A 27,861-nucleotide genomic window follows, 5' to 3' on the forward strand; every position below is an offset into this window, starting at 1 on the left:
GTCCATGAACTGTACTTGCAAATTGGGTGTTCTCTACTATTGTCCTTTGCCATGTGAACGTGGCAGATGGAAGTGGTTAGAGATCACTGAAGCTGTTTTTTTTGTTGTTGTTGTTTTTCCTTCTCATGGAGAGGGCCTGCTTTCCACACAGGTGCTTATTCATTTGATTGAATCTTTTCTATTGATAGTGTTTTGGTAACTTTGCAGCCTGGGAAAACACAGGGATTGTGGAAGGGTCAGGTTTTCTCATGGAATTTTAAGTTTGATGTATTTGGTAGCTATTTATTTTTAAAAGCCCTTGGTGTTGCTTAGACATCTGCACCCAATTTTTCCCTGCAGGACGTAAAGAACAGAAGAAATCCTCGCCTTGTTCCCTACACTCTTCTGGATGACCGAACCAAGAAATCCAACAAGGACAGCCTCCGCGAGGCCGTGCGCACGCTGCTGGGGTACGGTTACAACTTGGAAGCACCAGATCAAGACCATGGTATTTTGGTTTTACTTTCCTCCTCTTCGGTTGCAAGATCATGTAGTAGTTCTTTAAAGCCAAATAAATGAATAAAAGGGGGAGTACTAAACAAGGTCCTCTAGTCTAGGTGTGGAATTTCATCCAAGTGGCTTTTCTTCCCTGAAAAACACCTGAGGGGTTAGACCCATCTCTCAGTGGGGTGGCTTAGGATGCTGATGATTCTGTGGGCGGAGAAAATGGGCCTATCTTCCTCAAGCCTCTGAGATCAATAGGTACTTCCCTGATTATGATGTTGGACTCCTCCCCTAGCCCACCAGCCCTCTTCCAGAATAGCTGAGTTTTGCAGATTTGGGAAATAAGCCTGTAGTGGAGGCTAGTGTTTTACAAAATTCCACCTTCGCCATGTACACACACATGTACAGGCAACATTGAATTAATTAATGTGATATTTTGCTTTAAGGGAAACACATTACAGTAGGTACTCAATAACTATGTGTTGAACACAATGGATTTTTAAAGGTTCTGCAAAGAATACATTTTCCTTAAATAATACCTTTGAAGAATGTAGTTTAGGCTGGGCGCGGTGGTTCATGCCCCTAATCCCAGAACTTTGGGAGGCCGAGGCAGGCAGATCATGAGATCAGGAGATCGAAACCATCCTGGCTAACACAGTGAAACCCCATCTCTACTAAAAAAATGCAAAAAAAAAAAAAAAAAAAAAAAAAAAAATTAGCGGGTGTGGTGATGGGCACCTGTAGTCCCAGCTACTCGGGAGGCTGAGGCAGGAGAATGGCGTGAACCCGGGAGGCGGAGCTTGCAGTGAGCCGAGATCGCGCCCCTGCACTCCAGCCTGGAAGACAGAGAGAGACTCCGTCTCACACACACACAAAAAGAATGTAGTTTAGATAGAATGAGCTACTCTTTAATCCTTTGCTCCTGCAGTTTGAGTTAATTTAATACCCATTTTCAAAACATTGACAAAAAAGAAATGAGGGTTGTGTGCTTCATCATAGTGCCTATAATTGTTGATGGAAAGTTTTAAAAATGTATTCCAAATGTATTCCAGTGGCTCATATTTTCAGTGCATTACCCGTACATAAAAGTGGATCTTAAATAATAATGATAGTTAATATTTATATATTAGCTATATAAGTGTTTCTAAGACTTTTACAATTATTATTTAATCCTCACAGTAACTCTTATGAGGGCGATACTTGTATTATGCTCATTTTATAGATAAGGAACCTCAGATTCAGGGACTTCTGTGTCTTCCTATTTAAAGTGGTAGATGTAGGATCCTAATCATAGGCATCCTGACATATTTTAGTCCTTTGAATTGAGCAAATACATGCTTAACATCTTGACAGATCTTATCAGTTACTGGACTCTTATATTGGCTGCAAATTAAATGACATATCCACTTGTTAACAATAATAATAATATCCATAATGCTAACATAATATCTATCTTGAGGTTAGCTTTATAACAACAGAGATGTGGTACACTCGTTATGAATCAGATGCTGTTAGGTGTGCAAAATACCAAGAAGATTCCTGTCTCAAAGAGTATATAGTCCATGTAACCACTGGGAAGAAAGTAAACAATAAAAGGCTTGTGAGGCAAAAATTGGCAATCAGAAAGACTTCTATAATTCTCTGATATAGAATACACCCTGAAAGTTAATTGGTTCTAAATAATTATGTTTTTAAATTGAAATAGAACTTATATACAATAAAATGTACACATCAAAAGTGTTCTGTTTGGTAAATTTCGTCAATTGTAGAAACAAAAGGAACCTCTACCAAAAACACCTCCAATGTTTTCTTCCTTCCAGAAAGTTTCATTGTGTTCCCAACAAAGTAACAACTTTGTAAGTTCTATCATTACACATTAAGTTATAGCAAATAGAAATAGAAATGTAACCTATAAAAGTAGACGTTATAATTATAATCACTCTAGCATGTATTTTTTATATCTAGTTTCTTTTGTTCAACGTAACGCTTTTATGATCTTGCATGTTTCATGTATATCACAAAATGTATTGCTCAGTGGCATTCCTTAATAGTAATAATTTACCCTTTGTTTATCCATTCTCCTATAGATGGATGATTTGGGTTGTTTCCAATTGTAGGTGATTATGAATAAGGCTGCTATGAATATTCATGTACAAATCTTGGTATATAATTAATCTTTCATTTCTCTTAGGCTAAATACCTAAGAGTATAATTGCTGAGGCATATTTTCTAATTTGTGTTGGCCTTTTTACTGAATTGCATTTTTAAAAGTGTATTTTGGATAGAAGAACCATGCCAGGTATGGAAAGATTTTCTTCCATTTGTAGGTTGCTTTTTCATTTTCTTAATGAGGTCTTTCAAAGAGCAGGCATTCTTAATTTGAAGTCCATTTATGATTTCTTTTCCTTTACAGTTGGGGGTTTTATGTCCTAGGACATCTTTGCCTATGCATAAACAAAAATATTTTCTCTTATGTTTCCTCCCAGAGTTTTATTATTTTAGCTTTTACTTGCAGGTCTATGATCTAAAGTGAGTTAGCTTTTGTGTATGAGGTAAGGTTAAGATCAAGGTTCATTTTTTGTACAGATGAATATCCAACTGTCCCAGCACCATTTGTTGGAACGATTATTCTTAGCAAATTAAATTACCTTGGCATCTTAGTCAAAATCTATTGAACACATAAGTCAGTCTATTTCTGGACTGTATATTCTGTTCCATTGATCTGTGTGTCTGTCCTTAAGCTAATATTCCATTGTCTTCATTTTTATCACAAAATAAATCTTAAAATCAGGTAAGGAAAGTCTTCCAACTTTCATCTTTTATAAAGTTTTTTTTAATTCTTCTTTTGCATTTCTACATACATTTAGATTCAACTTGTTAATTTAATTTGGATGGGATTACAGTTGAATTCATAGGTTGGTTTCGGAAGAATTGATATTTTAGCCAGATTTAGTTAACTGATTCATGAACATGGTACATTTGTCCATTTATTTTCATCCTCTTTAGTTTCTCTTAGCATTGCTTTGCAGTTTTCAGAGTAGAGGTCTTACACATTATTAGATTTATCTGATGTTTTTGATAATATTACATGAAATTTGTTTAAAGTTTATGTCATTTCCCAAATGTACATGAATATGAGATATATAATTGATATTTGCATATTGACCTTATATCCTGTGATTTGGCTAAATTTATATGTCAGTTCTATTTTTTTGTGTGTGTGTGAATTCAGTGGGATTTTCTGTATACATAATCATGAGGTCTGCAAAAACTAAACCTCACTTTTTCTTTTACAATTGTTATAGCTTTTTTGCTTCTTGATTTATTGAACAGGTAAAGAATTCAGAACACTGTTGAATAGAAATGGTAAGAGAGGTTATTCTGCCTTATGGGGGGAAGTTCTGATGTTTCACCGTTAAGTGTAATGTTAAGTATAGCTTTTAATAGATATCCTTTATCACATTGAAGAGATTCCCTTCTATTCTTCGTTTGTGGGTGATTTTATCATAAATAGGGTCTTGAATTTTGTCAAGTGCTTTTTTCTCTATTTATTGAACAGATTATGTATTTTTCTCCTTTATTCTGTGGATATCATGACTTCCAAGTGATTTTCAAATGTTAAACCAGTTTTCTATTTCTAGGACATCTCTCCTCAGTCATGGTGCATTGTCCTTTTTTACACAGAGCTGTATTCTATTTGTTAATATTTTGCTTAGGACTTTTGTAATTAAGTTTATGGACAATACACTGCTGTATAATTTTTTTCTTATAATATCTTTGTTAGATTTTGATATCGATGTAAAGATAGCTTCCTAAGTAGGAAATTTTCTCTCCTGTTTTCTGAAAGAATTTGTGTTAATTCTATATTATTTCTTTTTCAAATATTTGATAGAATTTATCATCGAAAGCATGAGCCTAGAGTTTTATCCTATAGGAAAGTATTTTATTATGAATTCAATGTATTTAATACCTTGAGAGCTATTTAGAGTTTCTATTTATTCCTGTGTCAGTTTTGATAAATTACATTTTTCAGTAAATTAGTTCATTTAATTTAAGTTGCCATATATAGGCATAAAATTGCACTAATGTGCTCTTATTATTCTTTTAATGTCTGTAGGATCTTTAATGATATCCCCCTTTTCATTCCTGATATCGATAGTTGACATTTTCTCTCTTTTTATCATGAACACTCCTCTAAGGGATGAACTTATTTTATCAATCTTTTCAAAGGTTAATTGATCTTAAATGTATTTTTGTTTTGGTTAAAATTTCAGACATGTATTTGTCTCTCCATATGACCAATCATGGATTATTATGAGTGATCTGCAGTGGTTATGCGTGACTACGTCTTATGTTACCTTAGGAGGGCACAGCATTATTAAGTAGGACTATGGCATCCTATGGAGAATGTCAATGTTCAATCACAGTGTCAAGAGATCCTGGTTTCACAGCTTTGAAATGACCTATGAAATGTACTTTCTAATGAACAAATGTATATATCAGGCATACAAATATTCACTAACATTGCCTTGTGATGATATAGTATTTCCAATAGTGTTTTTGCATACTTTCAAATATTTGATTCAACCACTCTCTTTAGGCAAAAGAAGGGTGTAATAATCAAAGAGTTCTTGAGCTTCCCTCTAACTTTATAAATCTTTAACATTGTGCATCCGTGGAGGATGTAGGTAGCAGTGATGACAGTCAATATATTTTTAGGTTGGAAAGATACTTATATAATGATAATGATAAAATTTGGGGGGAAAAACTCACACATGGTTTTATAGTCTGACACATCAATCATTTGATTTCCCTAGGTTTTCATTACTTTATACATGAATATTTATATTTTTGGTATCCATAGTCTTAATAGGGATATAATTACCCGTTTTCCTTCCGCTACCCCGCTCTGCTTAATATCAAACATTTTGAAAGTTATTTACTCTACATTTAGAAGGAACTCTCACATTGCTTTCCTGATACTCATTGAAAATTACAAAGAGAGAATGCCTAAGTCTGGTTGACTCAATTCTAAACTTATAGATAATAACTTAAGATAATAATAAATATCTAAAGTTATAGATAATAACTAAAAATAAGAGAAAACACTACAGCTCAGAGAAATTATAACCTTGAGTCTTCAAGAAAAGAGTTAATTATGGCCAGTATCCAAGAAAAGGAGTACATTTTCCCCTGTACATAGAAATATGCATTACAATGCCAGACAGAAAAAAATCAATGATGGTTATAAAGGTATTGTCACTTAAAGGCATAAACTATATTCAGTGACACATGACACATTTGCTTTTAGAGATAACTTTACTCCAGAATGATGCCAGATAAGTAAAATGTTGAGATGTTATTCTGATGACATACAGTGTTTTATACTATTTGTAGCTACTACATGTTAATAATTTCATCTTCCTAACATCGTTGTCGACAACATAAGCTACCTTATGGGTACCTACTTTCTTCTGAATTGTGTGAATTTTAAGAAGAAAGAAAAGGAGCTTATATTTATAAAATATATGCTGCACTTCATTTTACTTCCATATTTGCAATTCTTCTAATTTCCATTTTTAAAATTTTATTAGTATTATTTTTTGAGACACAGTCTCACTCTGTCTCCCAGGCTAGAGTGCAGTGGTGCAATCTCAGCTCACTGCAACCTCTGCCTCCCCGGTTCAGGTGATTTTCCCTGCCTTAGCCTCCCGAGTAACTGGGACTACATGCGCTTGCAACCATGTCCGGCTAATTTTTTTTTTTTTTTTTTTAGTAGAGGCAGGGTTTCACCATATTGGACAGGCTGGTCTTGAACTCCTACGTTGTGATCCACCCTCCTCGGCCTCCCAAAGTGCTGGGATTACAGGCGTGAGCCACCGCTCCTGGCCACTCTATTTTATTTTAATACATAGATATGGAACATCTACTGTGCCTACTTCTGGGAATTCAAAGATGAATAAGAGTTTTTGTCTTATGTAGCTCTCAATGTAGACAGGGAAAATAGACTAAATTGCCACCACTACCATACAATGTAAGTGTTAAGCCCAACAGTCGTAATACAGAGAGTTTAACTCAGCTTGGTGATATGAGGGAAATCTTTAAAGAGGAGGTATATTAGTTACCTATTTCTATACAGCAAACTGCTCCTTTCCCTCCCACCAAAAAAAAAAAAAAAAAAAAAAAAACACCCCTCAGTGGCTAAAAAATAACAAACATTTGAAACATTTGTTATCTCAAAGTTTTTGTGGTTCATGAATGTGAGTGACAGGTGCTTCTGCTTCTGGATCATAGTCTCTCTGAGGTTGCTATTAAGTTGGCCAGGGCTTAAGTCATCTGAAGTCTTCCCTGGAGCTGGAACACTGAATACTAAGACAGCTCACTTGCATAACTGTTGACTAAAGAACTCGCTTCCTCTCTGGCTGTTGGCAGAAGACACAGCCAGATGGGCGCAGCCTTGCCACACAGAGCTCTTCATAGAGATGCTCGAGTGCCTTCACATGGAAGCTGACTCCCCCCAGAATGAAAAATCGAAGAGTGAGTACATGGAGGATGCTGCAATGCTTGTTACACTTACTTCTATTATATTCTGTTTGTTAGAACTGAACCACTAAATGAAGCCCACACTTTTTGAATGGAGGTGTACTAACATATTTGTGGACATATTTTAAAACCACCAAAGTAGGTACAGCTAAGTCAATTGGGTTCATGCATTTCAGGCAGAGAGGATAGTATATGTAAGGCTTAGAGACACAAGGAGGATTGCAAGTGGGAATCTCAGAGAGCTTCGCATGACCAGATGTAGAGTGGAGTTAGAAAAGTGGCAGTAGATCAAATAGAGGAGGCAGGAGTTGAAACAGATTGTTTTTTTAATTAAAGAATGATTCTAGTGGCTCTTTAGGAAAAAGGCTGAATATAAACAAAACTGGAGATGAGGACAGCAGTTTGGGGACTAAAAAAGAAGTATAGATGAAGAGTGTTGGAGGCCTTAGCTTTGGGAATACTGTGAACAGAAAAATATATTTGGCATTTAGAAGTAGAATCAGCAGAAGGACGAAGGAGGCATCTGAGATAGCTTCTGGATTGATAGATGTTAACTACATACACATTGGTTGGGAACACAGGAACTGGAGCAGATGGACATGGAGTAGTGGGAAGATTCTGAGTTTTATTGTAAACATCTTAAGTTTGAGGTGCATGTGAGACAATTCAACAAATATACCAGGATTCAATTACATATATAAATACAAACGTGAGACTATTACTAGAAAGAAGCAGAGGGTTAAAGATTTCATTTTTTAAATGAAAGAAATTTGGACATTTTTACACCAAGGGAGAGAGAGAAGTTGAAAATAAAGTAAGAGGAGCTTGATGAGCTGTGGTCTCTGAGAATGTTGAAGGGAATGAAATTCAGAACACAGGTCAAGGGATTGGCCTCATATAAAAGGAAGAACACCACTTGTTCCCCTGAGGTTAGTAGGAAAGAAGTAAAGATTGAAGACGATGCAAAAACCTGTGTACAGGGAAAATCAGAAGGAAGCTGAGGGCAGTCTACTGTACAATTATTGTCTTCAGGTTGAAATAGAAAATGAATTTATTTTCCTAAGGAGTAGAAGTCAGGGAAGGCTGGACTGGATTAGAAGTCTTGAAGAGAGCAATAAAGATGTGTTGGGTATAGAATTCTCAGCTGACAATTATTTTTTCTTTTAGTACTCAAATATGTCATCCCACTGCCTTCTGGTCTTTATGTTTTCTGATGAGACATTGACATCAGTCTTTTGGATGGTCCCTTCTATGTGATGAGTTGCTTCTCACTGTTTTCAGGATTCTCTCTGTGTTTTTGGATTTGAACGGTTTGATTATGATGTGTCTAGTTTTAATTTCTTTGAATTTATCCCCAAAGTTTATTGTACTTCTTAGATGTATAAATGAATGTTTTCCATTAAATTTGGGAAGCTTCTGGCCATTATTTATTCATTCTTTCTTTTCTGTCTCTCCTTACAGTCTGTGACTTTCATTATGTGTATGTTGGTACGGTTGAGTGTATCCCTTAGGCCTCTGAAACTCTCCTTATCTTTCTTCATTTCTTTTTCTGTTTTTCATACTTGACTAATGGACTTATCTCTAAGTTCATTGACTCTTGTCAGTGCAACTCTGTTGTTGAGCCCTCTGGTGTATATTTAATTTCAGGTACTGTGCTTTTCAACTCCAGAAATTTTGGTTCTTTTTTATAATTTGCCTCTTTATTGATATTGATGCTATTTGGTGAAGCATGATTTTTCACTTTTTTTTTTTTTTGAGATGGAATTTTGCTCTTGTTGCCCAGGCTGGAGTGCAATGGCGTGATCTCATCTCACTGCACCCTCCACCTCCCGGGTTCAAGTAAATCTCCTGCCTCAGCCGCCCACGTAGCTGGGATAATAAGAACACTGGCAAAAAAAATATGCAAATAAAATTTTTCATAGCTCTGGAAATTAAAGACTGGCCAAAGTCCAGGGAGTGTTTATTTGATAAAAATGTCCAAATGTTGGTAAGAACAGCAACTAGTGATGTTTTAATTTGCTCCTTCCCCATCACCCTCTCTCTAATTCCTTGGCACATTGAAAACCAACAGCCCCTCAATCGTAGTGAAAATCAGCCACCCACACGCCCCTGGAGTGGGCAGAACAGAAATGGATCACCACCATGCCTGGCTAATTTTGTACTTTTAGTAGGTACGGGGTTTTACCATGTTGGTCAGGCTGGTCTTGAACTTCTGACCTCAGGTGATCCACCTGCCTCGGCCTCCCACAGTGCTGGGATTACAGGCATGAGACACTGTGCCCGGCCTCATACTTTTATTTAGCTCCTTATACATGGTTTTATTTAGTTCTTTGAACAGATTTAAGATACCTAACTTAGTCTTTGTCTAATAAGCCCAACATCTCGGCCTCCTGAAGAATAATTTCTGTTGACTGCTTTTTCCCCCTTTATGTATGGGACGTACTTTCTTGTCTTTTTGCGTGTCTCACAATTTTTGTGAAAAATTGAACATTTTAAACAATGTAATCTGGCAACTCTGTATTCACCCCTATTTCAGATTTTGTTGTTGCGCTTATTGTCATGGTTGTTTGTTTCCTTAGTAATTTTTCTAAACTAGTTTAGTAGAGACTATGTTGCCTGTCATGGGTGGCCACTGAAGTCTCAGTTTCATTAGCTTCGTGGTCAGCTAATGGTAGGACAGAGACTTCTTTAAATGCCTAGGATCGATAGGTCTCCCAGTCTTTACCGAAGGAAAGGCAATGTGATGTGAGCATGTTGGCACATGCCTTCAACACTCAACCAGGCAATTCACAATTTCACATTAGCCTTCTCTTACTGCATGTGCAGAGCCTCAAGGTCTTTCAGAGGTGTAAGCTTTTTCAGGTTTTTCCTGAATACATGCACAGCCCTGGGAATGAGCATGGCCTTCCAGAGTCCCAGGAATATGTTGGAGCTTCTCACATCCCACTATGAATATTTCATTCCCCAGCTTTTCCTTTCAAACCTTTTGGTCAGTTGTTGTTTGCCTCAACTGTTATTGCTGCCTCACAGAGCTGCAAGGCTAACAAACTGCCTCAGATGATTTTCAACAAATGTCCTTGGAGACATGACTATTTGCACTGGGCAAGCTTTAGGTCAAGTGGATTAAAGACAAATCTTACCAATGGAATTTTCCAGAAAAGGGAACATAATGACAGTTATCTGGGAACTGGGCTTTGGATGAACTCCAGCTCTGTTCTGCCCACTACAAGGGCTTGTGGGTGGCTGATTTTCACTATGATTGAGGGGCTGTTGGTTTTCAATATGCCTTGGAATTAGAGAGAGGGTGTGATGGGGCAGGAGCAAATTAAAACATCACTAGTTTGCTGTTCTTACCAACATTTGGACAATTTTGTCAAATAAACACTCCCTGGCTTTTGCTAGCCTTTAATTTCCAGAGCTATGAAAAATTTCATTTACATAATTTTTTGCCAGTGTTCTCATTAATTTTGTGGAGAAGAGGGTTTTTGGACGTTCTTTCTCTACCATTTCTGCTGATGTCACTCAGCAATAAAGATTAAAAATTGCTGTTTTGTGGGATGGAACAGAGAGCAAGCTACAAACAGATAAACACATTGTGGAGAAACATTGATGGTCCCGTTGAGGTTAGAGACTGTGAGTTGGTGGTGCCAGTCTGTTCTGTGCATGTGTTTTCTGGCAAACTCAGCAGAGCAGGTACAGATGTTCTCAGTGAAGGTAGCGAAATTGGACAGTAATTGGGGTTAACAGAGCAAGTAGGGGAAAAGCTAATAAGGGCAAGAAAGTATGGAAAGTTATATAGGTAAGGAAGGGAAGAATGAAGGAATCCAATGAGTTTGAAGAGTGAATGTATAAGAAAATGAGAAAACAAGAAGGAAAAAATAGGGATCACACAATCTCTGTATTTTAAGAATTTAGAGACAGAGCCACTGACAGTTGTTTGACAAAGTTTGATTTTACTAAAGTTATGTGAACAGTGAGCAACGAGAATAGAGTGGCATATTCTACAGTAGAAGCTGAGATTATGTTTATTGTTCACTATATGCCAAAATATAACAGCATGCTTCATAGTAAGGATGCAGGTGATCTGTATGGAAAAGACATAAGAAGAAAGATTAATTTTCCAATGGGAGGAATCAGTAAAGGGAGACACATCTTCAGAGTTAGATGTTGAAAGGATCGGGAATCAGTAAAGGGAGAAAATGTCTTCAGAGTTAGATGTTGAAAGGATCAAAATTTCAACAAGTAGAGATTAGTGTCAGAAAGGCTATTGGTACTAGAAAGAAAGTACATCTGATGTGATTAAGTATAGAAAGAGTTGAGGAAGGGTAGATGGTCCACTTAGGATAAAATATAGGGTACAGATGGGAGAGAGAACAGACATAGATGAAGGTAGAAGGATTAGGATAAAATATGGAATATCTTGCAAACTCAGCTAAGAAATGTGGATAAATTTGTATAAAGAGTACCAGCCCCAGGAAGTTTTAAAGCAAGAGCTTGATGTGTGATAACAGTTTACAATAGCAATATAACTATGGCAACAGTGGGAAGGGACAGATTGGAGGGGGCAGTGCTTGGAGATAGACCAGTTGGGAGGCTTTAGAAAAATTGTTTTTTTGAACAAGGATGGTGGGAATAAAAAATAAAAGATGTTGAGAGATTTTATAGCATAAAGCAAAATCAGTCTGATTATCACTAAGATGAGATTAAAAACATGAATTTATAATAGTCTATACTGCTGTTGCTGACATTTAAAAAAAGTCAAGGGCATAAAAAGTTGAATCAAGCCTTATGTAATTAATCAGAATTATAATTTATTTTCTCTTAGGAGAATGCTTACGTATTGCAGATAAAATGTGAACTCTGTATTTGAGTTGTAGTATCTTTGGAGTATTGTTGTCAATAATATTTTAAAGCATGTGAAAATAGAATTTATTCTTATTTACTACAAGGTTTAATCAAGATTTGAATTGCTTTATCCAAAATAATACCAGAATGTTGAAAGGATGGCTGATTAATACCAATAATTTTAAAAAGTATTATCATTAGTCCTAAAAGATTCTAGATATGTATAAAATTTTAGCTTTTCCTTATATCTTCTTGTAATTTATGATTTTAATGTATAGTTAGATCTTGCCTGCCCTCTAGTGGCATATATTTTTTTAGCTCTCTTGTTTGGAGAGCAGAGTGTATGGTTACTTTAGGCCTTTTTAGGCCCTAGTTAGGTCATTGGTGGTGTGTCATGCCTGAGAGGTACTGGGACTTTTCTCAGTCTTTGGCCTTAATCTTGAGGTGTTTGTTAATAATATAATTCCTGAATTGTTTCTACTTTGAATACCAACAGACTTCATAATGTATGACAGGATTATGTCTCCCAACTATTCATTTTTAAATGTCCATTATTATTTTCATTATAACAGTATAAAAATCACTTGTATAACACACTTACATGAGTTGTGATTGCCTACCAAACATATAAATCTATCATGTTTAAAATGGAGCAAAGCATGAGGGTGTTTGGGGGAGAGTTCTGTGCCTTTGACAGGATGCTCCCCTGTCCGGGTATTTATCTGGGCTCCTATATCCGGAGCCCAGAAGAGTCTTTGTTTCTAGATACAGTTTGGCAGGTATATATGGAGCGCTTACTTTGTGCCTCGGGTGCTTGATGCTACAAGGTGTGCAAAATGATTTTGTTACAGATTGCCTGGATCTTTTTTAAAAAGACTCCTACAAACCCAGATTTCACTTTGTGTTAGTATTTTAGCAAGAGGTATAATGTTGAACTGTTGCTTCTTTAAAAAGTGGTTGCAGGCTACCCTCAACTAACTTAAGAAATATGTACTATGGGACCGGGCACGGTGGCTCACGCCTGTAATCCCAGCACTTTGGGAGACTGAGGCTGGTGGATCAACTGAGGTCAGGAGTTTGAGACCAGCCTGACCAACATGGTGAAACCCCATCTCTGCTGAAAATACAAAAAAACTAGCCGGGCATGGATGTAACCACAGCTACTCAGGAAACTGAGGCAGGGGAATTGCTTGAACCCAGGAGGCAGAAGTTGCAATAAGCCGAGATGGTGCCATTGCACTCCAGCCTGGGCAACAAGAGCAAAACTCTGTTTCCAAAAAAAAAAAAAAAAACCAAAAAACAAGAAAACAAAAACAAATAGGAAAATCCACAGAGATTAAAAAAGAAAAAGGAGAGTACTTTTTTTGTGTGTGAAGTCCCTTGTATGATAGTGTCTGTGAACCACATGTTTGTTTCAAGTTTAGGTTGAGTATCATCAAGGGGCATAAGAATAGTACAGCAATGGGGCCAGGAAGAAGAATATTAGGACTCAGAAATTCTGCATTGTTCTTACTGCAGTATATTCTCCATATAGTGTCCCCTATTTTCATTCCCTATAGTACTAAAGGGGATTAGCAGTATGTTTTAATTCCAAGAGAATTTTGTAGGGGGCTTTGGGGGAAATTATCTATTATATTTTTATACCAAATTTGCCTTCTTAAATATTTGATTTGAGCTAATATTAAAATTAGTTTGCGTGACTTGAGCACACTATACATATTTGTAAAGTCTTGATATAGAAACCAAGCAGAGAAAAGAGAACCTGGGAGTTTTCAGTAGTTTAGTTTTCCAAAAAAACTAAATTCTATATTTAGAAAATTAGGAATTAAATCTGTTAATGCATACTAGAATGTAATATAGTATTTTATTCGTAAATATCAGCATAATTAAAAATAAGGATAACTACCTGATAATTTTTTCTTCCCTGAAAAATAATCTCCAAATGTTTGGGTAATTTATAACTCATATTTAATATCTCTTAGATTCATTTAGGGAAGGGTACAGGCATGTTTTAAGGAAACAATTTAGCAGTAATCTGTTTTTGAGAAAATATTAACTGAATAAAAATTTGACTTTCCTGTTTATTTAGTATTGCAGCACTGAGAAGTAGTTTCTTTTTATCTTTTTCCTTTTTTTTTTTTTTTTTTTCTGACACAGAGTCTTGCTCTGTTCCCCAGGCTAGAGTGTAGTTGCGTGATATTGGCTCCCTGCAACCTCTGCCTCCCGGGCTCAAGTGATTCTCCTGCTCAGCCTCCCAAGTAGCTGGCACTACAGGCACGCGCCACCACGCCCTGCTAATTTTTGTATTTTTTGTAGAGATGTGGCTTCACCATGTTGGCCAGGCTGGTCTCAAACTCCTGACCTCAAGTGATTTGCCTGCCTCAGCCTCCCACAGTGTTGGGATAACAGGTGTGAGCCACCTCGCCCAGTGGCTTTTTTTAGTTTTTTTAATAGCACAAACTACCTTTAAATATCATAAAATTGATAGAATTTTTTTCTCTTAAGACAAAGTTTACGATCCTGTTTTTCAAAACATATTTAGTTACCAAGTAATAGGCATGAGAACTTACCCTTACCCACAGAGATGTTTCTCTCTCTTATTCAGAGACTTAAGCTAGTTTCTGAAGGGTTAGCCAGCAGGTTCAGTTAGTTCTACATTCAACAATCACCACCACCGTTATCAAAAAGCCGTTATTGATCATTTCATTAAGCCCATGTGATAGGGAGCCATCTCCTACTGCAGCTGTGTTGTCTTCACTAAAAATCTAATTTTAAATTGTTACATATGACCTAGCTGTATGTGTATTGGCAACCTTTAGTGTTTATATAGATTAATTTTTTTTTTTTTTTTTTTTGAGATGGAGTCATGCACTGTTGCCCAGGCTGTGGCGCGATCTCGGCTCACTGCAAGCTCCACCTCCCGGGTTCACGCCATTCTCCTGCCTCAGCCTCCGGAGTAGCTGGGACTATAGGCACCTGCACCATGCCCAGCTAATTTTTTGTACCTTTAGTAGAGAGGAGGTTACACGGTGTTAGCCAGGATGGTCTCGATCTCCTGACCTTGTGATCTGCCCACCTCGGCTTCCCAAAGTGCTGGGATTACAGGCGTGAGCCACCGCGCCTGACCTGTATAGATTATTTTTATAGTTCTAATTTGATCATGCCAAGTCAATGATTGAACTGTTATTAAATTTTTATTATGCATAAGGTCTTTCCGAAATCTTAAGGAGAGACAAATAGGAACTTGTTTCTGTCTTTCTTTCTTTCTTTTTTTTTTTTTTTTTCCGAGACAGGATCTCACTCTGTCACTCAGGCTGGAGTGCAGTAGCATGACCATAGCTCACTGCAGCGTTGACCTTCCAGGCTCAGGTGATCCTTCCATATCAGCCTTTTCAGGAGCTTGGACTTACAGGCATGCACTACCATGTCTGGCCAAATTTTTAAACTCTTTATAGAGACAGGGTCCCACTATGTTGCCCAGGCAGGTCTCAAAATCCTGGGCTCAAGCGATCCTCCCACCTTGGCCTTCCAAAGTGTGGGACTACAGCTGTGAGCCACCATACTTGGCTGAGAACTAGCATTTTACCAGTACCTAGTAACTGTGTCCCAGCTATTGGAGGCAAAGTAGGAAGAAGAGGGGCTGTAACATGAAGCAGCTCCCGAATTCCACCATTTTTAGTTGGGTGATGTTGGTCAAGTTTGAACTTTCCTCCTCTGCATCTAACTCAGATCTTAGCTGAGGTGACCACCTTCTTTGAGATATCAATTCAATGAACACTCATTCCGCTCTCCTGTGATTTCAGAGGGACCTACCTTCTCATCGTCATTCTGGCTCTGGGTTCCTCAGTCTGAGGCTTCCCCCTCTGTCTCTCTCAGTCTCACCTGCATCTCCTTTCCTACAGATACTTTGCCCCCTTTTGCATCACACTGGTCCTAATGTTGGATGCTGACCTTTTTATTTTTTCCCCTAGATCTTTTAAATACGGCATTTGTGTGTATAGCAGATCACAGTGAAGATGTACGCGAGAATGGAAAAATTTTGCATCACATTTGAGTTCCTTAGCCATCACCATCCTGTAGGGAAATTTTTACTATTGATACTATTGTTACTTTTCTCCACTGTTTACAACTTTCCCTTATTTCTGTTTCTTTTCTCTTCCTTGCTTCATCTTCCCTCTTCTCTCTCACCCATAAATGTCTATTCATTTCTTATGCAGAGCAGTTCAGATCTTTTTTCTTATTGTCTTCTTGCCATCTCTTCCTCCACAACCAAAGCACCAAGGCACTTTTGGGTTTTGTTCTACAGAAAGGTTGTTCCCTCCTGAAAATGAGGCTGACGGAGGGAACGCCACCAACCCTGGCAGCATTACTGAGGCTCATTCCCCAGTCTCTCAGCACAAGCCCTGGCGCTTTCCACTTCACCCAGCTGGTCTGACAGTGGCTGGTCCTAGATAAGAAAGCAGTTGGTAAAATGGGAAAGAAGATAAGAAGGTATCATTATCATCATCCCAGAAGGTTGAGTTACTAAAGTCATGGTGTATCTTTCCTTCTGTTATTTCTGTTATCTTTCCTTCTCTTTCACTTCCCCATGCAATGACTACCAGAAATCTCTGTCCATTTCCCAGCAGCCAGAGCCGAAGTGTGCAGCGGCACTGGGGAAAGGTTCCGAATCTTCCGTGCTGAGAAGACTTACGCAGTGAAGGCGGGACGGTGGTATTTTGAATTTGAGACGGTCACTGCTGGAGACATGAGAGTTGGTTGGAGTCGGCCTGGTTGTCAACCGGATCAGGAGCTCGGCTCGGATGAACGTGCCTTTGCCTTTGATGGCTTCAAGGTGAGTGGACTTTGCCCTGTACCAGTCATCTGTGCATGCTGGAGGCTTGTCTCCTCTGCTGTTCCTCTTGGTAGCATCACAATACCAGTATTTTCCACAGCACAAACATGGAAAAAATATTTCATAGAAAAGCTTTTGTCCTCGTAGTCTCAAAACCTGTCCCCGCAACACATGAATATGGTGAAATTCACCAAGTAAGACATTGCTTTTCCATGGTTATCAAAAGATAAATCATCTTTGTCTATCAAAATGTTAAAGATACATATATAGAGGAAAAATGCATATACACTGATACAGCGATTCCATGTCAGGAGTTTAAGCTATAATTAATGGTATGTTTGTATAAACATTTAATAGCTACAATGCTTAAAGCAGTGTTGTTTATAATCACAAATGGTTTTCATTTTCAACATTATTAGTAATTTCTATTAAGTTGGGTGGAAGCTGGTCAGGTGTTTATTTTGTTATTTATATATTTATAAATGTTTAAAGATTTTTTTTATATGTAAAATATTTTGATTAGTAATGTGGGCCAGGCGCCTGTAATCCCAGCACTTTGGGAGGCTGAGGCGGAGGGATCACTTGAGGCTAGGAATGCAAGACCAGCTTGGGCAACAAAGTAAGATCCTGTCTCTACAAAAAAAATTTTAAATTAGCCAAGCATGGTTTTTTGGTTTTTTTTTTGAGACAGAGTTTCACCCAATACTTAGGAGGCTGAGGTGAGAGGATTGCTTGAGCTCAGGAGGTCGAGGCTGCAGTGAGCCATGATCATACCACTGCACTCCAGCCTGGGCAAGAGATTGAGACCTTGTCTCAAAACAAACAAAAAAATAACAATAACAGTGTGTATATGATTATAGCCACAATAAGATAATAATAGTCACTTTTGATTGGTAAAATCATAGATTTTTTAAAGTCTTGTTTTTATTTTTTATTTTTTAAGTGAATTTATATTCCTTTTCACATGAGGGGGGAAAAGCTACTTTTTAACTAAGAAAAATAAAATTGGAATAAATAAGCAATCATGAAGAGATTTGACATTTGGATACTTCTTGGTGTGAAATGTCCTGTGAGGAAAGCCTTTCTAGGCTTGAAATTAGGGCAGTTGACCCACTTAGTTCTGAAACATCACATTTCCTGAATCCAGTTTTGTTTTAAATTTCAAATAGAAAATTTTAACACTTTTTTTGGGGGGTCAAAATTAGCAAACTTTAAACTTAAAAAAATAAAATAACAGATAAAAGGCAGCTTTAGGTTTATATCTCCTGAAGATCAGATGTAATGAACCAGAGTGGGAAGTATCCTGAGGAAAGTTAAAATAACCTTTACTCCCAATCGAATTATAGGCGAGAAAGGATACTCCCGATTTGGGAACAGGCATGGGGTGGGTGGGGTTGGAAGGCGAACACTACAGCCAGGTAAGTGGGTTGGGCGTTTTATGCCTTTTGATACCTGATGTAAACTTTTTTTAAAAGACAGTGTGTTATATTGAGAAGAATTATGTCGTCGTTCTGCATTGGCGACTCTGTCCGGTAACATACCAATTCACAATGAAGGTGAGGCTTAAGAAAAAGTCAAAAGATTTATCTGACAAAATAATTCACATAACTCAGGTGTACTTATAAATCAGTGGAATATACTTGTAGATCCAAAAGTCACATTTATCAAAACTATGTTTCAAATGTACTTACAATACGAGATTTCACTTTATGTATATAGAAAAAAAGGTTGGCATCTATATTCAATTTTTGGCTTGTTACTTCAGCAGATATCCTAAGCATATTTTTAGGTTTGATTTGAAGCGTTTTTACTTTTAGTATGTCACTGAAATGCTTCTAGATTTCCATTTTGTTGAAATATCTGTGCCATCGGTTCTAAGGAATGAAATTTTATTTTGAAATAGATGAAAATTACACGATCATTTTCAATGACAGATGCCCAGCTTGATTCCCTAGCTCATAATTATTTGTATTTGTGGGAGTAGAGAAAAACAAACCATATTCTGGGAAACATTCATTGTCGCAGAAAAATAAAATATTCTAAAGGCATATAAGTTTTCTTTCAGCAGAAAGTACGTGAGATTAGATTTTTAAAATAATGGGCTCTCAAAATCATGAAATAGCTTTTGGATTTTTTTTTTCAAGATTCAATAATATACCATGTTAATATTAGGTAGGAATTTAGAATTCCCAGACAGTTCCATTTTGCTTAGGACATTGCAGTAGACAGATATGCCAGCTGCACTTTCTCCTGCTGTTGTGTTAATAGAAGGCGCTGCTGTTAAGTAGTGACAGAGTGGTGGGTGGGTGCTATTTTCCTGTCTTAGTCTGTGACAAGGGACTTTTCTGTCCTCTGTATAGGCCCAGCGGTGGCATCAGGGCAACGAACACTATGGGCGCTCTTGGCAAGCAGGCGATGTCGTGGGCTGTATGGTTGACATGAACGAACACACCATGATGTTCACACTGAATGGTGAAATCCTTCTTGATGATTCAGGTTCAGAACTGGCTTTCAAGGACTTTGATGTTGGCGATGGTAAGTCTACTATGTTTTGTGTTGTTTTTAAGTTTGCCACACAATGAAGCTTTCATTCTGAGGCTTCCTAACCAGTGGTTTCTGTTTGAAGGTGAGTGAGCAGATGAGTTGCAGCTGTAAATCGTGAGGGTGCCATGTGACTGACTTGATCAGATGCCCTTGAAATTACATTATTAGAAATGCTATCTATATGACTTAGCTAGGATTTCTAGAAGGCTGAAATGGCTTTTATGAGTATGAATAAGAAAATAAATAGCAGACAAAAGAATAGGTTTCCATCATTGTTAAATTTTCATTTAGAACTTCCCTATTTCATCAGCTGCCTAGAGCCTCTTTCTGTTTATTCATTTCATAAAAATGAAATGAGGACCCATAATGGATCAGGTACTTTGCTGGATGCTGAGGCGACAAAGATGAATGAAATACTGTCCTGTCTTTGTGTAGATTACAGATTACCTGCCAGGGGAGGTTGACACTTGTACAGTTTCTGTTTAGCGGCTAAGTTCTAAGACAGAGAAATGCAGAAAGCTCTGTTGAAGCACTATGCACGGAGTACGTGCTGCTGCTGTGGGGTCCCGAGATGGCCTTTGAGCAGAGTTGTAAAGATGGAGGGTGGGCCAGGCGCGGTGGCTCAAGCCTGTAATCCCAGCACTTTGGGAGGCTGAGGCGGGCAGATCACAAGGTCAGGAGTTCGAGACCAGCCTGACCAATGTGATGAAACCCCATCTCTACTAAAAAATACAAAAAAATTAGCCGGGTGTGGTGGCACACGCCTGTAGTCCCAGCTATTTGAGAGGCTGAGGCAGGAGAATCGCTTGAACCTGGGAGGCGGAGGTTGCAGTGAACCGAGATCGCACCACTGCACCCCAGCCCAGGTAACAGTGCGAGACTGTATTCAAAAAAAAAAAGATGTAGGATGTTGGTGAAGCAAGGAAGAAGACATTTACTCCTCTGAGATGCGATGTGCTCCCAGTTAGGTGACCTTGGCCACACAGGGCTGTTTTGTATTTAAATTAGTTTGATTTTTTTTTTTTTTTTGAGATGGAGTTTTGCTCTCGTCGCCTGCGCCAGAGTGCGGTGGTGTGATCTCGGCTCACTGCAACCTCTGCCTCCCATATTCAAGTGATTCTCCTGCCTCAGCCTCCCAAGTAGCTAGGATTGCAGGCGTTCGCCACTGTGCCCAGCTAATTTTTGTATTTTTAGTAGAGACAGGGTTTCACCCTGTTGACCAGGCTGGTCTCAAACTGCTGACCTCAGGTGATCCACCCACCTCAGTCCCCCAAAGTGCTGGGATTACAGGCATGAGCCACCATGCCCGGCCTAAATTTTAAAAAGTTAAGAATTGAGTTTCTTAGTCATGCTGGCCACCATTTGGAGGGCTCAGTTCCCACAGGTAGCCAGGGATGCCCCTACTGGACAATGCAGAGAGCGAATACTTCTCTCACCACAGAAAGTTCTATTGGATAGTGTTACTCTGGAGCATATAAACAAGACAGTAGCTGATAAAAATTGTATAATTATCTTATTTCAGCCAGGCATGGTGATTCACACCTATAACTAACTCAAGCACTTTGGGAGGCTAAGGCGGGAGGATAGCTGAACCTAGGAGTTTGCTACCAGCCTGGGCAACATAGCAAGACTGTTTCTACAAAAATTAAAAAAATTAACCAGGTGTGGTGGCGTGTTCCTGTAGATCCAGCTACTCAGGTGGCTGAAGTGGGAGGATCACTTGAGCCCAGGGAGGTCAAGGCTTCAGTGAGCTGTGATTGTGCCACTGTACTCCAGCCTGGGTGACAGAGTGAGACCTTGTCTCAAAATAGTAATGATAACCTTATTTCAAAGATAAGCCAACACTTCTTTTCAAAACGGCTTTCGAATATATCCTGTGATATATTTGCACATAAAAATGTAAATATATTTGCATATGTATAGTCTTGGATTTTAAGATATATACCTACCTCAACCAGTATTTCTTTTTATTTTTTTCTCTTTTTTTTGAGACAGAGTTTCACTCTTGTTGCCCAGGCCGGAGTGCAATGGCACAATCTCAGCTCACTGCAAACTCCGCCTCCCAGGTTCAAGCTATTCTCCTCCCTCAGCCTCCCAAGTAGCTGGGATTACAGCCTTGCACCACCACACCCGGCTAATTATTGTATTTTTAGTAGAGACGGGGTTGTACCATGTTGGTGAGGGTGGTCTCAAACCCCTGACCTCAGGTAATCCACCCGCCTCAGCCTCCCAAAGTGCTGGGAATACAGGTGTGAGCCATCGTGCCTGGCCTATTTCTAATAGTCTATATAAATTTGTCACTGATCTTCAAAATGTTAGCCAGTTCATTGCTTGTATTAAGTTTTGTATTCATTCATTTAGCTTCTGAGCAGGTATGAACATCGTTTCCATAACACAGATTTGCAAAAAATAATAGGAATTTTACTTATGTAACTCAATATCTATGTTTAAAATGTTTAATTTTTACTTTTTGGAGATCCATAGTAAGTCTAATATGCATGAGGTACGTGAGAAGTTTTGACACAGGCATGCAATGAGTAGTAATTGCATTATGGAAAATGGGGTATCCATCCCCTCAACCTTTAATCCTTTGTGTTACAAACAATCCAATTATACTCCTAGTTATTTTAAAATGTGTGACTGAATTATTACTATGGCCACCCTGTTGTGCTATCAAATATTAGGTCTTACTCATTTTTTTCTCACTATTTTTGTACCCTTAATATCTATTTTGAACACTTACCTCTGGGTGGTGAAATTAGTGCTCTAACCCTCCCCTACCTGTCTCCGTTTCTCTGATACTATTTTTAGGGATGTCAAAGTATTAGTGGGAAGGTAGGAGGAAGGCTTTTTATTGGTGTTATCTATCTGTCTACACTGGCTGCTACTATGAATGTGACCTAGGTTTCATTTTTTAATTGGTTTTATAGTTATTAATTATATAATATAATTAGTTATTAATTATATAATATTAATTATGTAGTTACTATATAATATTAATTATATAGTTACTATATAATATTAATTATATAGTTACTATATAATATTAATTATATAGTTACTATATAATATTAATTATATAGTTATTAATTATATGATATTAATTATATAATTATTAATCAATTTAAAAATACTTGACTGCTATGCTTCCTTTCTTTGGATGTTAAAAAAAATTAAATGCATGTGTGAGTTCTGTTTGTATGATACGTGGTTCAGATAATAACACAGATTTGCAGAATGCTCATCTGTACTGTTTAAGCACATAACAAATGTTCATGGTACCATGCAGTCGCAGAGACCAATCACCATTGCAATAATGAGACAGGCTCTGAAGTGTATCATGGTGGCACATGGTTTTGAACAATTTTGGCTTTCGACTTTGTGTACTTCATAGAATTTTTAAAATTTAAAAACTGACTCGAACTTTGTATCAGTATCTCTATCATAGAGCTAACACGGGATTTTGATGAATTATCTGAAATTTTGTGGTTGATGTTGCTAGGCTTTTAATAGAGGTTTTTGGAGGGTGTGCCTTTTGGTCTTCAGGGCAGGTTATAAGCTTTAGGTAGCAATGATCATTAAGTAGTAACTTTGTAGGGGTCAGTGATGAATCTAAATTTTCTACCATAAAGAAGACTTCAGAGTTTATCCATGCCCATGATTTTTCAATGCTTTTTGGTACTGGAATATCTCTTCCCCGTCCCTCCTCTCCCAAATTAACTTTATATAGCTTCCCAAAAAAGCTCCTTAATTTACCTGTCACTATGAGAGCTAGCCTTGAGATAGCTAGGGCTCAAAGGATCCAGTTTGAAAAACTATTCAGGGTTTTCTAGCACAGAAACATACTGTGGTTGCTAAAGTACTAAAATGGACTGATAAGTGGTCTATTTTAAATTTTTCTTACACCTAGCCTGTCTTTATGTCTGTGTCATGTTTCATTTGGCATTTTTAACCATCTTCATAATTTCTTCTGATTGCTACAGAGAAAGCTTAGTCATTTATACATTGACTATTAAAGCATGTGGTAAGATGAATAAATGTAGAAATTATTATCCATGGAGGTATCTATATCTATATCTATATTCATATATTCACACACACACACACCTAGACAGATGCATATGTATGTATGTGTGTGTATGCACACACATACACAGTCACAGGCTGTAGATCCCTGTCTGGTCAGCTTAGTAGACAACATGGTCATGTATATTTTGACCTTTCTATCTTTTGCATAGTTTATACAACTGAAATGACATGCTGACCAGTATAAGTTGTTTCTAGATAATACCGAGAAGAAAATCAGAAACATCTTTGAGAGGCTGATCCGGCCATCCAGTTAAATCCAGGTGGAGCTATGGCCATCCTAGTTCTGGAAGAGGATGGGGTTGTTCCATAAAGGTGCTGCTATTAACAACCCTATCCTCTTCCAGAACTAGAGGGCGGATCACGAGATCAGGAGATCAAGACCATCCTGGCTAACACGGTGAAACCCTGTCTCTACTAAAAATACAGAAAATTAGCTGCGTGTGGTGGCGGGCACCTGTAGTCCCAGCTACTCGGGATACTGAGGCAGAAGAATTGCCTGAACCCAGGAGGCAGAGGTTGCAGTGAGCTGAGATCGCACCGCCACACTCCAGCCTGGCGACAGAGTGAGACTTTGTCTAAAAAAAAAAAAAAAAAAAAAAAAAAGATGCTTTTAGGGCTTTTCTAAGGGGCTTCAGACCCCTTCCTCAAATAAGGACTGCAGCATCCCTCAGGAAACTCATCTGTTAACTGGATAAAAACCAGTTACACAGAGACAGAAACACTGGTCTCTGGTAGAAGGAGCAAGACTCTCATTCCCGCAACTCCTCCTCAAAACCATGCTTACGTGGTCAAGATCAAGAGCATTGTTGAGCTAGAGTGAAATTCCACTAGAATTTCAGGGTTTAAAGCCTGCATTGTCTATGTGGCAGACCCTCTGTTAGCATTCTCCCTTCTCTTTGGCTTTTAAAAAATCTCTTCAGAGTATCTTTGGGGAAGGCAAAAGGATTCCTTGAATCATCACTTTTAAAAGACCCCTCTGACTGTAATGTCAGCAAAGGAATAGTGCAGGGCATGTGTGGAAACAGTTTTTGATGAGCTTAAGTTTTTCCATGAATGCTTGTCTCTTCTCACCATTGGACTGATAACCATTCAAAATCAGGATTGGGGAAGCACAGGGAGAGAGGTTGCAGTGTTCACTCTTATGGATGGAATCCTAAGATTGCTTCTAGGAATCTTTCTCCGTGGTGTACACACTATCTTATATAACCCTCTCCTCTTAAGCGCCAGCAGAACTTGTGAATATGATGGGGTGTCACTCATGATTAGGTCACTAAATCAGTTTACTTTGAGTTAGTCAAATAAAGATTATACAGGTAGACCTGACCTAACCAGATGAGCCCTTAGGGATTGGGCCCTTCCTGAAGTCAGAGAGATACAAAATGTGAGATAAAATGTCCTGCTAGACTTGAAGAAGCAAACTGCTATGGTATGGAGAGAGCAACATGGTGGGAACCTGCAGGCTGCTTCTGAGAACTGAGAACAGCCCCAAGTTCATAACTGGCAAACAAACAAACAAACAAAAACCAAGAAAACTCAGTTCTACAGCCCAAGGAACCAAATTCCCTCAACAATCAGGGAGCTTGGAAGACGACTCCAACCCTCAGATGAGAATGTAGCCCATGTTACCATCTTGATTTGTATCCTCATGAAACCCTGAGCAGAGAACCCAGCCCTACCGTGCTGGACCTCTGACCTACAGAACTATGAGATAAGAAATGAGTATTGCTTTAAATGGTTAAGTTTGTGGTAGTTTGTTCCATAACAATAGAAAACCGATATATTGATCAAGGGGCTTTCTTAGGTTCATCTGAACCTTCAGACTCACCAGACTATCAAAGACCACCCATGACACCAGTCTGTTTAGAGAGGGAACAGGAATCATGGCTTGCCAGCAGGGCAGCCCCAAGGATTCCTCTTCCCACAGGAGTGCTTTTAGATGTACGTATAATTCTGTAAGTTCATATGCAATTACCTAATCAGGAGCCATTTTTATTATAAGCCATGCTACCTAATAACTTAGATGACATTTCAACTTTTACCCGCAGAGGTATAGTAGCGAATCAAGCTATGATATTCCTCCATACCCAGAACCTAGGAGGAGCTCTCCTGACTCATCTGTGGTCTATGGCATTTTACCAAAACCAGAGATTATTCCACATTATGTTTTGGGACCAAGGCTTTATATATTAAAGCCATGATTTTTATATGGAGCATCCCTTTACATACACATTCCTCAAGAGCCTAGTGGAGGTGATCCTCATCACATTAGCTGGGAGACAGGAACAGGGGTAGTAGAGGCCTGAGATCTCTCTTCTTTTTCCCCACCCCCAGTGTACATATATAAATTTCCATCCATCTTACCACATACTTATTTTCATTACTAGCCAATGTATATATGTCTGAGCTGACCATCTCTGTAACAATAAGAAGGAATTATGAAGATGGCAAAACATGCCATATCAAGCATGGCACAGACACAGAGACAGACTAGTTATATGAGAAATTTAATTACAGAGCACTTATAAAACCTTTCAGTACTTTAGCAACCACAACTTATTCCTGTGCTAAAAGATTTTTCTAAATTGTTTTTCAAACTTGTAATATGACAAGAAAAAGAAACTGAAGGTGATAAGAATTGGAGTAAAAGGAACAAATTTATTATTATTTGAAGACAATATAAGTATTTACAAAGAAAACTCTAAAGAATCTGCACATATTACTAGGAACAATTGGAGTGTTTCACAAGGTAGAATTTCTATTCTAGCAGCAGTTAAGAAAAGTAAATTAAAGTTACCATTTACAGTAGCATCAAAGACTAGCAATAGCTAGGTATCTAACAGAAGGTACACAATACCTTTACTGAGAAAATTATTAAAACTTATTGAGAGATGGTTGACTTTATTAAGAGACTTATTACCAAATAAATGAGAGGTGAGTTATGTTCATGGAGAAGACAAAAGCCTGAAGATATTAATTCTTCCAAAAGTGATCTATAGCTTCAATCTGTCAATCATACTTTTCAAATAAAAATCAAGTGTTTTTATGGAAGTTGATATGATGATTCTAAAATGTATATGGAAGTGTAAAGGGCTAAAATATCTTCTGTCTAAAAGCAGCGAGGGGATGCATATCCTACCAGATAGCAGGATTTATTGTAAAGCTATAGTCATTAAAATAGAGTGGTATTGTTGTAGGGACAGACAAATTGACAAATGGCATAAAGTAGAGATGCCAGAAACACACCAGCACATGTATGGAACCATAGAACACGATGAGGTAGCGTGTCAGTATGTTGGAGAAAAGAGGCCTGTGACAAATGGGGATCTATATGGAAAATATGACATAGTCACTTCCTCACACCATATATAATAACAGACTCCAAATGGTCTTAAATGTCACAAGCAAAACTTTGAAACCACTGGTGGAGAACATAGACAAATTTAAGAACATTCATTTAAAAAAAGCCTTAAAGGAAGCATAAAAACAGTCATCTATTAATGGGGAGAAGCTATTCACAATGTGTACAACTGAAAAAAAATGTTAGTGCTAAGAAAATATAATTTCTGAAATCAAGCAAAATGATGAAAAGGTATGAACAGGTATTTCATAGAAGTAGCAACTCAGAGGGACAAACATTTGAAGAGATGTTCATTATTATTGATCGGAGAAGTGAAAATTCATATTTAAATGCTATTCTATATCAATTCTGTTGGCAAACATTTGTAAAGACCTGACAATACTCAATATTAGAAAGCACTGCACCCATAGGACCTCTTTTGCATTGCTCTTAGGAGTACAAATTGGTCTCTGCACTTTAGAAAACAGCATGACAGTATCTCTGAAAATGGAATATTCACATACCCATGACCCAGAAATTCTACTCCAATTTTTTAGCTACATTAATGTGTCTCAACAGTAGGAGATATGTACAAGAATGGTTGTAGGAGCATTATTCACAATTGCCAAAGCCAGGATACAACCAAAAGCACACGGAATGGAAACTACAGTAACAAATGACAACATGGATATCTAAGGGAAAGAAGTCCCAAAAGATAACTATGGTAGGCCAAATAATGTCCTCCAAAGATGTTGACTGATGACCTACTCTTGGAAATCTATGACTATGTTACCTTACATAGCAAAAGAGATTTTGTTGATGTGATTAAGATAGTGATCTTGAAATGAGGAAATTAACCTGTGGGGAACCAATGTCATCACAAGGATCTTTATAAGAAGGAAGTAGGAGTGTGTGTGTGCGTGTGTGTGTGTGTGTGTGTTTGTGTTTGCGAGAGAGAGAGAGAGATCAGTGGATCAATTGATCTGGGAGTCAGGGAAAGCCAGAGACCTCTAGAAATGACAGGAAAGTCAGGAAGTGGATTCACTGCAGAGCCTCCAGAAGGAACTCAGCCCTGTTGAACAATAGGTTGGAAGATACTTACAGTGTTTTTAAAAGAACCAACTAAGTAAATAAAAACAGGTGATGATGAGAGTATGTCATGGACAAAAGGTTATCAGTAATCCAC

At 37.9% G+C, this 27,861-nt stretch overlaps 1 protein-coding gene across 1 annotated transcript in view; it reads left to right on the plus strand.

The window, feature by feature from the left end:
* RYR2 (ryanodine receptor 2) overlaps positions 1 to 27,861 on the plus strand; it is a 634,673-nt gene that overhangs the window by 351,298 nt on the left and 255,514 nt on the right. Inside the window, exons 28-30 of the mRNA XM_025401874.1 lie at positions 340 to 487; positions 16,497 to 16,705; positions 19,066 to 19,240. Of these exons, the coding sequence (XP_025257659.1) occupies positions 340 to 487; positions 16,497 to 16,705; positions 19,066 to 19,240 (532 nt within the window). The remainder of the gene's footprint in view (positions 1 to 339; positions 488 to 16,496; positions 16,706 to 19,065; positions 19,241 to 27,861) is intronic.

Source organism: Theropithecus gelada, chromosome 1, assembly GCF_003255815.1.
Source record: "Theropithecus gelada isolate Dixy chromosome 1, Tgel_1.0, whole genome shotgun sequence".
NCBI lineage: Eukaryota > Metazoa > Chordata > Mammalia > Primates > Cercopithecidae > Theropithecus > Theropithecus gelada.